This window comes from Oryctolagus cuniculus, chromosome 2, assembly GCF_964237555.1.
Source record: "Oryctolagus cuniculus chromosome 2, mOryCun1.1, whole genome shotgun sequence".
NCBI lineage: Eukaryota > Metazoa > Chordata > Mammalia > Lagomorpha > Leporidae > Oryctolagus > Oryctolagus cuniculus.
Genome location: NC_091433.1, coordinates 39,341,914 through 39,355,501, shown reverse-complemented (window position 1 = coordinate 39,355,501; position 13,588 = coordinate 39,341,914). Strand labels below are relative to the sequence as shown.

Genomic DNA, 13,588 nt, shown 5'->3' with positions numbered 1-13,588 from the left:
ACCACGGGTCGATATTGCTGTGGTATTTTATTTCACTTTATTGAAACTAGGAACTAAGCAGGGAGAGGTAAAGGAACTTTCCCAAAGCCCAGATTCTCTATGAATGTCAATTTAAATGATGTTTAGATATAACTGAAATAATATAAATGTTGTATGTTACATATTTTCTGGGTTAAAGAGTCCTTTTTGAAAGTGGACCCTGCAGTATAAACCTCAACTGTAATATTTTTTGGAAAAAACAAAAATATTCCCAAGTTTTGAGCAGCTTCCTCAGACAGAAAGTCTTGCAGCATAATTTAAAAGTGGAGATACAGAAGTCAGACATATCTAAGTTTGGGTGCTTATTTGGCCATTTAGTAGACAGGAGATTTGGTCAAGTCACAAAATCTCTCTAGCCTCCCATTATGAAATTATAATAGATTAATACTGGAATTTACTTCCTATCCAGTAGTAAAAATTTCCAGAGATGACATCTCAGCTTGCACTCATCCTGACTCATCCTAGTGCTCAAAAGATGTTAACTGTCCTTCCCTTATCAGGTTCACATTTGGAGATCATTCTCCATTTGTAATATGTGGGCAACATGCATTATTATGAAGGGAAGCTGGTTCATAGCTTTTGTAAAGTTATAAGCGGTAGTCCCTCATCTCTCCTTTTAAGCTGCAGACAGTTCTGGAAGAATATCTTATAAGCAGGGGAAAGAGGAGAGGGCAGAACCCAGACCAATGAAGTACAGGAGTCTTTTTCAGATCCTCCTTAGCTTTCAGAGTTCTTTTGTTATTTATTTATTTATTTATTTATTGACAGGCAGAGTGGAGAGTGAGAGAGAGAGACAGAGTTCTTTTGTTATTTTACCTGAATGTTTTGAGAACTCCTAACTAAAATAACTGTTACTCACAATTCTGTTCCAGGCCGTTTCTTTTCTTGTAAATCGTTTGCTTTACACATTTAATCTGAGACCAAAATTTGAGAGGGATTTAGTTGGTTATATGAATAACAGAGTGGGAATACGGCTTTCTAGGCTGGGGAAGTAGCACAGCCAAAGGAACTGAAGCAAGGACGCATTCTGAAAATTGAAGCTATTTCAGTAGTGCCAGTAGCCAGTGAGTCAGGAGAGGTGGCTATGGTAAGAAATGATCCTTTTATCCTGAGTTCCTTGAGATGGTGTTTAAGAGATTTCAGAGTAGGAATGATATGATCCAGTTTATATCTTAAAAAACTCATTTGGCGATTGTGTAGCTAATGATAAGACTATGTCAAGACAAGCTGAAAGAGTACAATGGAATGTTGTGTGTTCTGGGCAGGAGGAAGTGGTGACCTAAAAGATCTGGTGACAACTGAACTGGAGGTTATAAAGTGAAAGTTTGGGGATGACCTAGGTGAAAATCCAAGAGATTGTATTTTATTATCCTTCTATGTTTTTATTATGTTTTACACTGCCATCTGCATAAGGTTACAATATTTTCCCATCTAAGTAAAGCAGATGATTTACTATAAACTGTAGACTATATACTATATTAGTGTATAAGTTATATCAAGTTAGAAATATGGGGGTCACTCACTGTAGATGACAATTCCTCTTGTTAAAATATTTTTTCATTTCACTGATTCATTCACTCATTCAATGGATATTTAAGTGATTCAGATAAAAACCAATTTATATTATAAAATTGATGTTATATTTTTCTATTGCTTATTTTCCATATAACTAACAAAAAAAGTTCTCTGGAGAAATGGTAATCTTGATTTTATGCTGGGTATTTCCTCACTATTGGTTTTTAGATTTAATAAACTAATTTTATTTATTTCTCTTAGTTCCTTTTTTCAAGTGAATAGTGATATGTATCAGGATGTTTTTCTTCAGAACTTGAACTGAGGTTTGGAAAAGGTTAAGTATCAGGCTCAACCCACACTCTGTTAATTTTTGTGTTTTCTCAATAGAAAAAAGAGAAAGCTTCTGTCATGATACAGAACAATGCGTATGCCGTGGCTGTTGCCAATTATGCCCCGAATCTTTCAAAAGACCCAGTTCTCTCCACTATCTCCAAGAGTGCAACCACGCCAGAACCCAACAAGAAGCCGGAAAACAAGCCAGCGGAAGCCAAGAAAACCTTCAACAGTGTTAGCAAAATTGACAGAATGTCTAGAATAGTTTTCCCAGTTTTGTTTGGTACATTTAATTTAGTTTATTGGGCTACATATTTAAACAGGGAACCTGTATTAGGAGTCAGTCCTTGATTCTGGATCCAGGTTTTCTTTGGGATGTATAGCAACATTAAATATGGTTTGTTTTACTGTAAACAGTCTGACTAATAACTGCTAATTTGTGAAGCCAAAATGTATAGTATGTATATACTGATACAGCTTACCAGTAGACCTTTAATGGAGATATGCATTTGCTAACTCGTGGAACTGTGGGCAGAAAGTACCCCATGCCAAACGAGCCATTGCCTTTTTAAAAGATTTGCCCTAGGATGAACTGATTTATTTCCTACTCTAATAGTGATAAAAGTGTAAATCCTTTATCAGCCTTTATGGACCCTTTTGATTTAGGTCTTAAATAGACGAACTTTCTTCTGTTACCTAAATGTGATGGAATATATAACATCATTCAATGATGAACTGTTCTAAATAGCAGAATCTATTCACAACATCAGTTATATCCATGAGTGCTTCAGATCCCTGCTAGTAAAATTGGAAGCTTGGCACATATAAGAAAAACTAGAGATTTTAAATCAGCTTTTAACTGTTCTGTATAGTGTCTATAACCATGTACATATTACAGCATGACTGTACTTATGTTCAGAGACAAGATATTAATTATGCCTATGATTTAGTGACTTTTGGAATGTCATGGTCATTACATTTTTAGCTTAAGAATTTATTTGAAAGTATTTATTTGAAAGTATTCATTGAAATCCTACAATTTATTTCAATCATTGGAAACAACCTTAAATTCTAAGATTTTACTCTCTCCAGGTATGTGTTGTATTGAAATTGATCAGCTAAATTTTATTGGTGCTGGAGACTGGAAAAAGCATCCAGTTGGTTGCTGTGGAGCAACATTCATAATGGATCAGAAAATTGTGCCAAAAACTCCCACTGATGAGAATCCATAGGTGTCCTGGACTCCAGATGAGCACTTATCTGATTCTCCTCTTTCCTGTTTACTGCAAATTTTGCCTTAAGGCTTCTTTTCATCAGGACTCAGAAGCCACTAATTATAAAGGAAAGGGCAGTTAATTGGCACATTTTTCTGTCTGAAAGCAGCTCTTTCAGATATGAATTAATGTAAATCTGCTTTTGTAAATTGCAACTTTAAATTTCACTGACTCAAATTTACAACAGCTTTATATACCAGAAGTGGTTTTGGTAAGAGTTGAACATTTTTAAACTGCAACTTTAAAACATCACTCTCAGATTGTGGGTTATTTCACATGCACAAACATGAACACATGCACACAAACAGGTAAATTAGAAACCACAGTTTTCAATTTTATATTATTACAAATGATTAATGAATAAATTCATTTTTCTTTGAATATTTAAAAATACTCTTTATGCCCCTGATATGGTAATAAAAGTTAACAATTGTATATCGTGCTAGATTCAAAGTTTTTGGCAAACCTAAAATACTTTTGATTGACATGTACATTAGCAGTTATTAGTTGACTTTTACTAATAGATACACCTTTCTGGTGGTGTTTTGTAGAAACATAAGTAGTCAAATAGTGGCATTTTCTGCAGTTTTGTACAGTATTAAGTGTAGTGCATAAATAGATATGTTCATAAAATCAATAAAAGTATCTTATGGAAAGTAGCAAAATCTCAACAAAAATTGCAATTCCTTACCTCCTTTTTTTTTATTCATTTTATTTGTTTTAATGTGATTCTATTATGTGCTTTGCATGACTGTATTATTATCAAGGTCACAAATGCATCTTATCACCAGATTTTGTCTTGAAGACAGACTTGACGTTAAACATTCCCTCATAAAACAAAATCCATTATCCTTAATAAAATAAAATTAAACTTGTTACATGAGCCAATAAATGTATTTCTTTAATTCCCCTCCATAACACCCTCTTTGTAATCTCAATAGTTTTAAAAAGTGCACTTTATTCATACACTGAAATAGAAGATATCCTATTTTCATAAACATTAAATATAGCACTGCTCTTAGGGAAGTGTGCAATAGTATGTGAAAGTATGCTTGAAGGCAAGCAATAAAAATGCTGTCTATGGTATGTATTACTAAACACTTTAAGGAGATTTTCCTTGTAAGATTTTCATTTCCTGCTTAATGTCTAACAATGAATTATACAATTATAAATATGTACATATGTAAAAATAGTTGTAAATAAAAGTTTCTGTAGGATAACAGAAAAATTCATCTATTCGTTGGGCAGAGGGCTGCGACTGCATTCATGGCATCAGTTTTATGATTGTTTATGGCAGATTTGCGAGGAATTTTATTGTTATGATTGTTATTCTTCAATTGAATCAGAGGTTTTAATTTCAACTGTTAAAGTCTCATTTGAGCATTCTGACAGTTCATATTTTCCAATAATATAGATCAGGACTTATTATTATTTCTCTAAATTCGGTGTATTTTTTGTGCTCTTCTTATTCTGCTAAAGGTTAGATAAATTAAAAGGAGCTTTTGTCCTTGCTGGAGACAGGAAGGTTGCTCCATGGCAAAGGATTCTAAATTATAAACCTGATTCATTACAGTTATTTTCCATTTTATAAGCCTGATTAAAAACACAAAATAAAAATGGTATGTGTTTATCATATTACATCCCAGTTTTCAGGAAGCACTAACAAAAAATTACACTTATAATATGCAGTTGAACAGTGGCATAGGAGTTATGGTCTGTACAAAATGTAGATAATTACACATGCATTCAAAGAAGTATAAGCTCATTAATGTATAGCAAATACTGTCATCCAACTAATATTTTTTACCTCCTATTTTGTGTTATGTCCTGGAGTTGTTGTTAGTATCATTCATCTCACACCTACAGAATTCAGTCAAAAATCAAAGTGCATCTCATTTCTATTGATAAAGACTTAACATCAGAGACTAAATGAAATCTGTATTTAAATGTGACTAAAGGAGTTGTTTAATGAGCTTTGATACTACTGGTATGTCAAGATGGTGGCTGTTTTGCTCTGTACTGCCATCTATGTTCGCATTTGATTATAGAAATGGAACTAATACAGCCATTTAATATATTTTTTAAAGTCTTCAGTAAGTTTTAAATAGCAGTCTATTGTTCAAAAATGTTTTCAAGGGTCTCTCTATTACAAACTTACCTCGGGTTTGGATACGTGATTCCCTTGATCCATGTTTCTAATTTTATATTTTTGCTAAACTCATAGTTTATTTTAAAACAACATGGGAACTATTATTTCACTCTTACTTTTCCTTTGTTAAATATATTTAGTAAGATATAGCTCCTTGTATTCTTTCTCTATATTCTTATAGGTAGACCAATATCTCAAATGCTCTCTAGTGTCACTTTTTGTGTTCCTGGTTGAGGAAACTCAACTATCCCATGATGTTACCATGGAGCCTAGAAGAGCACCAAAACTCTCTAAATACTGTATTGGGGCATGGCTTGACATCATCCCAATGAGAGAAGAGAGGAGGTTGCTCAAGTCATCTTTTGCATTGTCATGGTTTTTCAGCATCTATTAAGGGTTTGTTCCATTTTCTTCATACTTAATATCTTTAGACATACTTCTGTGAAACATAGAAACGTGTATTACTTAATTTGAAATCTGGGTCATATTAATAGGTTTACTAAGCAAGTCATTCCTGTTATTAGTCTCTGGCACACCTACATCCATTGCATACTACTAAGACAATTACCTATAGTTTTTCATATGAAAAAATTCAAAGTAGTCACCAGCTAGCCCATTACTGTCCTACAGTGCAATTTTTTTTAATCTAAAGTCCCAAGGAACCTTGTGTTTTCCTTTTATTAATTTATAGTATTTAGGGTTGTAACATTTAAACTGGGTTGGGTTGCAGTTATTTTTAATATATGCATGCTTAGGAATCACAACACTGTACTAAAATTATTTGTAACAGCGTGAACAAGAAAAATTACAATATTTTTATGTATTGAGTAATTATTGCATTAAAATGAAAGTCATTTAATAAAATTAATTCCATAATCTTTTGATATCAAAATTTCTATTAAAGATATTAATATTTTTCATCAATATGAAAGAGCTTCTATTTTCATTAAATTCAAAGAGAAAAATAGGAAAAGAGATATCAAGGATAAGACCCCACAGGGAAAATAATGCTGATGCTAATTAAACCGAGTGAAGCATTTTCCCTCTTTAACTCCTAAGAAAGTTGATAAACTATAAATGCAGGTGAATATAAAACATGATTCGATTGCAACAGTTAGATGGGCTAATATGTAATTGGATCAGATCCCTGCTGGAAAGAGTAAAAAGTGAGTCCCTTTAGGATTGTATAGGATGTGAGTTTTTCCCTGCAAGCTGTCCTTAGGAAGACAAAAGTACAGATCCCACCATTCAGTGTTTCTAGTTTATCATGAGAATAGAAATAGCCTATCCAACCCTTCTGATGCCTTTTTGTTATATCCTGAGCAGGCTAGACAGGATTGGGATTCCTGCCTTCTGACGGGTTTTGTCTCCACTTTTTGATTGACTAATCCCTGAATTGACTCCACTTCCACCTGTTTCTGGGGTCTTCCTCTCTTGGAGCCCTCTGCTGGCTGCTGCAGCAGGAGGTTTCTGACTTAAATAAATCTTGCTTTGGTCACTGTCTTGTGTGTGTGGAAATTCTTCTGAGACAAGAACCGAGGTTGCCTTTCTTAGCCACTGTATTAGTTGTTGACTACTACAATGTTGCAGGAAAACTGGTGCAATGAGTCCGGGTGTGTGTCCTGTTATGTATGGTAATTTATGAGACCAGACACAATGTGAGAGTAGAAGAAGTGAAATTTTATGTAAGTAAGAAGAAGAGAGATTCCTAACAAAAGGAGGGGTTGGTAGAAAGACCAAGCTACTGAGGTCCCACAGCCTAGGAGTGCTTTTATGTCCTTAACACGTTTTCTCAAGGACCAAAGGTAGTGGTTACATAGTAGTTACTGTGAAGGCCTGGGTTTTGATTTTAAGATTCATTGTATTTATTTGAGAGACAGAATTACAGGGAGGGAGAGAAAGAGGCAGAGAGAGAGAGAGAGAGAGAGAGAGAGAGAGAGAGAGAGAAGTCTTCCATCCACTGTATATTCCCCAAATGGCCACAATGTCCAGAGCTGGGCCAGGCACAATATCCAGCTCATGGGTGCAGGGGCCCAAGTACTTGAGCCATTTCACTCTGCTTTCCCAGGCATATTAGCAGGGAGCTGGATCAGAAGTAGAGCAGCCAAGATTTGAACCTGCACCCATATAGGATGCCAGTGCTTCAGGTGGCAGCTTAACCTCCTAAGCCACAGTGCTGGCCCCTGGGGGGGCAGTTTTAATAGAATACATTATTGCTTGTTTTTATGGAAACTTGGATCTTGTTATCAAAACCTAGATCTTGTCATCGTTGATAAATATTTGTTAAAAGGGGCTTGCATCCTGTTCTGTATAGTGTGTGTGCTGTCAAGGAGCTTCGGCCTGGTGTTAGTCTGGACTGCTTTTAGTCCCAATCTCCCTCACTGTCACAATATGCATCATGGGGCTGGTGTTGCGGCATAGCAGTTAGAGCCGCTGCTTCCCGTATGGATGCTGGTTCTATTCCAGCTGGCTGTTCCTCTTCTGATTCAGCTCCGGGTTGGTGGCCTGGGAAAAGCAGTGAAAGATGGCTCACGTGCTTGGACTCCTGCCACCCACATGGGAGAATTGGGAAGAAGTTCCTGGCCCCTGGCTTTGGCCTGTCCCTGTCCTGGCTGTTGTAGCCATCTGGGGAGCGAACCACCAGATGGAAGATTCTCTTTCTCTCCCTTCCTTTCCCTCTCTGTCTCTCCCTCTCTCATTGTAACTCTGATTTTAAAATAAATAAATACATCTTCAAAAAAAAGCAAGATGATGAAAATACTAAAGAAGATAAAGTTCATGTGAAAGTCATTTAGAATGGTAATGATAAATTATTCAGTCCATTTTTCATTATGTGAAATCTTGTGAAAATTCCTAATTATCACCATATTCAGGTCTCTGTGTCTCCCATTTTCAGTTGATATATATTATTTGTGTTTGTTTATATAAAGAACATCATCTTTTATAACTAATTTATGCTTTACACCATGTTGAATTTAATACATAACATTAGTTAATATTTCCAGTATAGAAGATCAATGATCAGGTCTATCTTTCTCTTTATAGTAATATTCCTAAAGAATATTTAGTAACACCTTAGCTTTGTACATCTGTGGAGTGTGTATGTGTCTATGTGTGTATGGGGCAGAGGTTACCAAATACATACAAAGTAACAATTTGAGAAATCCAGATAAATTTATAAAATCTAAAATAATTATTTAATTAATGGACCCAGTCACATGGTTACTGTTAACTAAACTAGTAATTAACATTGTTGACACAGTGACTTTTTCAGTCAATCCACAGTAAACTTACTAATTGAACTCAAGACATACATATGTTTATACAGACCTTGCCTATAAAGATGTATACATGTTTCCCATGTATTTCTAGTTGCTTTTTAAACCTTTAAATTAAAAATGATCTTAAAATAATACTTTGTAAGATAAGACAGAAAAATCTTTGAATTATAAGCTTCTTAAAGAATTTTGTGAAAGCTCTTTAAAAAATTAAATATCTGGTTAATCACTTGCAAGTACCAAGTCATCTATATTCATTACTAGTTGGTTTCATATCTTACCTTTTGAATTGAAATGATTCTGTGTGTATTCTTATTGTGAGTCATCATAGCAATCACAGGAGCAAGGATAGGAGCCTCAGAGCCATTTAGCTCCTTGCCTGAAAGCAGATCCAATTTACGAAGGACTCCCTATTCCCTGCCTTCTTTCTCAAACCACTCAATCCCGTTTCCTGTATTCTTCCCCACTCCACTCTCTGCATTCTTTTCCAATCAATGGGCTGCTGAGAGGAAGGCCCACAGAGTTTGAAAGCCTTGAAAAGCTAGCTCAGCTCTGGCCCCTACATGTCCCTTAGCTGGCTTATGTTATACAAACCTAAGACATATGCTATACAAACCTAAGACATAAGACATAAATTCTTGCTGTCTGACACATGCTCGTCCTGTGTGCATGCCAGTTTTTAGCCACCTCTGCAAATGTATTCCCTTAGATAAACTCACTTTGGATATGAATTTTTAACCTGTCTCCTCTATGTTCTGTCCTTCTTTCCTTACATAATCACTGTGTGATTCTTAAAGTTCTGGAAGTCTAGATTTCTATATAATGTACCAGCACACAGGTCTTAATATAAATTGTAGGGAAAGTTAAAAAGAACTAACAAGAATTATATTTTATTACTTTAATTCAAATTTCTATTCATACCCTTTTAGGAAAATGCATCCAATAAAGACTACTAAGTACATTTCTATATAACAAAACCAAGAAAACTGTATAGTACAGCCATCAAGATTGCATATTTGTAACACTAGCTATTCACTGACATAGATTATAATTCAGTTTCCAAAAGTACATTACATTTTTTGTCCATCATTAATGATCATGCATTTTTAAAATACTTAAAGTTTATTAAGTACATTCTAATTTTCTTTTCTGATGTTTCTAGTTTGTTGGTGGTCGATAGATTTAGTTTTCATTGCTGTATTGTTGGTTTCATGGCATTTAAACTCACTGAACTTTTAGGATTATGTTCTGGTTTTATCAAATATAGTTTTGTGAATCAGCATTTATAAAAGAAGCAGACATTGTTCCCAAAGAAATAGCATTGATGGGACTGTACTTGTTCAATAGCTTGGTATGAAAATTTCAGTTTTTTATGAATCATTTTAGAAGTCTTACTTTACAATGCAAGCTGCCAAGCTGAAGGCTTATATGTTAGAAGAATATTAATACCTACAACAACGTTTATTTGTAAAAACAAGTAGTATAAGGAACTGAAACAAAGGAGTTAAGTGTAGAATTAGTTTAGACATAATGTTTTATACATTTGTCCCCAATTTATTCAATTTTGAAGTATACAACACAGTAGTTAAACCATACTCTGTGCTTTAAATCCAATGTAATGTGTAAAGAAATTTCAAGTGTTAACAGAAAAGTAAAAGTGAAATTAAGCTGTTGAGTCACAATTTTTAAGAATTAAAATTTACTGTAACTCTTTTATTTCCTGTAGGTCCTAGGTGTCTCTGTCATACCTGATTTTAAGTTTGTTGATATCCTATTTGTATTCATAATGTACCTGAGCAAATACAAATGAAGTTTCCTGGACTTCAGACTTGAGGAGTGTGACCATTCATGAAATAATCCCACTGGAGGTGATACACATGGAAACTTTAAAAAGCTTCAATTCATTGGTAAATTAGAAAAGAAGAAAAAACCAAAAGGAAAAAAAAGGACTGGAATATTTTTCCTTGCTACAAATTAACAAGGAAATTACATGCTTAAAGAAAACTCACTGAAACATTGATACTAAACTTTGAATATTCATAGTATGTGAAATTTGAAATTTTCTGGGTGACAATATACTTCCTTGGCAGGTTTTATGGTTTGAGAAAATAATTCAGGAGCTAAAAATATTTGTAATTTGTGACATTGTATTTGGGAAAGGCCCCTAGTTTTTACATATGGAAGACAAGTTGATCATTATTGAATGTATCATTTGGCTTGTTGTTTAAAAAAATCCTAATTAATTACATACAAATTAATGCTAAACATCTTTTTGTACTTATTAAAATCAATTTAATCATATTCTATCTGAAAATTGTGTTTTTTAGTACTCTAAAAACTTAACAACAATTGCATTTATTATAAACGTGGCTTTTTATGTTGGGATGTGGTATCATATTTTGAGATAGCAGTGTGAAATAATAATAGTTGATTAAATTTCTTTTTTTAAATAAAAAGCTATAGAATGACAGGAAAAGTATAAGCCAGCCTGAAATTTTTCAAGGGATCATAAATTGCTATTGTAGATCTCTTTAACACTTCAAGAAAATAGTGCCACAGAAAAACTCAATTCACTCAGAAAACCAAATATCTTCTATCATAAAAAGTGCCATATCTATAAAACCATTACATAAAAAAGTAAGATTCTCCTTTCTGAGTTGACTCATATTCAACATTCTATTTACAAGTCCAGAAATAACCTTAATTAAATCCTACAAAAGACAAAGTGAACTGATGAAATCACATCCTCAATCACTGAGATTTTTTACTAGAAGAATCATTAACGTGGCATATACTCATGGGGAGACTCAGCAGGAATGGTGATGTGTAGAAACAAGAAGTCAAGATATTTTCTTTCTCTTAATGTTTTTTTTTTTTTTTTTTTTTTGAAATGCAGAGTTACAGACAGAGAACAGGAAGCAGAGAGAGAGCGAGAGCGAGAGAGAGAGAGAGAGAGAGAATCTTCTGTTGATTCATTCCTGAAATGGCTGCAAAGGCTGGGACTGTCCAGAGCAAAGCCAGGAGCCTGGAGTTTGTCCAGGTTTCCCATGGAAGCGGCAGGCTCCCAAGCCCTTGGGCTCTCTTTTGCTGCTTTCCCAAGCACATTAGCAAGGTGCTGGGTTGGAAGTAGAGTGGCCAGGCATCCATTTGGGATACCAGCGTCACACTCAGTGTTTTAACCTACACATCATGCTGGCCCTGCAGAGACCTTCATGGACACAATTCTCCTGAATCATATTTCTGCAAAGCTGTTCAGCAAAGAAACTCACTGTTTTTGTTGTAGACTCTATTTTCAAATATATTCATATAGGACAAACCTTAGAAGAAAAGACAACAACATAGTCTGATTATTGACAGTCTAGTATGATTAATGTCTCATTCTGGGAAAAAGCAAGGCAAGCTTTCTGCCCATTTCAAAAGATTCCTTTTCCCTAATCTTTGCCTTTCATTGAGTCAGATGCCCAAATAAATCTGAAAAATGAAGATGTAAAACCTCTAGGCCCAGGAACAGAAAAATGTGCTCAGAATAGATTTGGATAGACGTTGAGAATCATCCCATGAGAATTTTCATAATTCATTGATTTATTTATAATCTAAAAGAAATAAAATGTGTCCCTCATAATTACATTTTTTTAAAAGTCAAAATTTGTTAAACTGGTCTCTTGAAAATTAAATAGCTAACAAACATAAAGGAAAATATTTCACCTATATCTCTATTCACTTCATAATAACACCCTGAGACTACAAATGCTGGTAGATGCTACTCCAAATGCAGTTTAAAGTCATGTTTTGAGGCTATGAATGTAAACTGGGATGAAACAAAGTGATTTGATATTAGATATTAGATTTTTATGTAAATATTTTAAAGAACTTTTAACTTCAATGTTGCAGAACGACTAAGAAAAGAAATATGATTATGGGAAATGAAGCATATCTGCTGAGAACAAATAGTGTATGATATTATCAGCAATCAGTAGTAGTTCAAGTTGGTTTTGGTCTTTAGCTGTTATATAGATCTAGAGTGAAGAGTACGTTGAAAAGACAAGGTTAGACTTTGAAAAAAAATGTAGAAATTCTTTTCTTTCACAGTTTAATTTCTTTAAAATTCTTGAAATTGGAGAACTGTTTAAGGAATTGAAGGATGAAATGCTTTAGAAATGTACGCTGAGTAAATGTGATAGAAAAATGCCCAGAATTACAGACATCTACAAGCTACAATACATAGGCAAGGAAATGCTGTACCAGATACATTTCCAGAACTGTTATGTAACAATTTTGTGAGTAGTGAAGAGATAAATTAAGGGCATGGTACATTCTGTCCCTCAGAAGATACACTGTGAAGTGCTTTCATGAGGATGACAAGGGAAGAATTGAATGCATGAGAAGTGAGTATTTTGTGAACCAAAATATTGACAAAGAAAGAAAGAAAAACTCTTGGGGAAAGGAACAGAGCTATGGGAGACAGGTGATTTTTTAACATCAAATTCAATTTCTTATAGAAATATAAGAGAGAATGAAATGTGAGGCAACTCTAACATTATAATTAGAAGAAAATCTATAACAATCACTTTTGCAAATATTCTAAAAATGACAGTGGAAAAGGTTTTTAAGCAAATAATTTTCAGGCCTATTGAAAAGATAATGGAGTGTGTAGTTCTCTCTTGGCACAGAGAGCAGCTCACTTTGTCCAGATAATTACAAGGAAGCAATACAGAACATTTGGGCTTCATTAAGAAAAACAGCATTCTGTCGACTGGGAAACAAGAAGCTACTAGAACAGAAAATTCAGAGAGGCACCCACATCTTGTCTATTTGCCATTTCACTTAAATATTATAGTAAATGTTTTAAATTATTCTCTTATCTCATGCTTTCTAGGAAAAAAAATTATTTTTGTAATGAATCCAGCTGTTCATGCAGGTTAAGATAATGGGATGAGTGGTTATGCAAATGTAAAGCAAACTTTCAGTGAAGAAGTTATTCATCCTGCAAAAATTGCAGT

General features: G+C 34.1%; 1 protein-coding gene across 10 annotated transcripts in view; it reads left to right on the top strand.

Moving 5' to 3' along the window:
* GABRA2 (gamma-aminobutyric acid type A receptor subunit alpha2) overlaps nt 1-10,899 on the top strand; it is a 140,427-nt gene extending 129,528 nt beyond the window's left edge. For 8 of the 10 annotated variants that reach the window (XM_051831283.2, XM_051831272.2, XM_051831241.2 and 5 more), the window contains one exon: nt 1,942-7,259. In XM_051831283.2, the coding sequence (XP_051687243.1) occupies nt 1,942-2,238 (297 nt within the window). In that variant the 3' untranslated portion in view covers nt 2,239-7,259. Of the gene's footprint in view, nt 1-1,941; nt 7,260-10,314 lie in introns of those variants that run through there. The other 2 variants (XR_011386860.1, XM_051831250.2) reach the window with 2 other exon arrangements.
* Nucleotides 10,900-13,588: the final 2,689 nt, after the last annotated feature.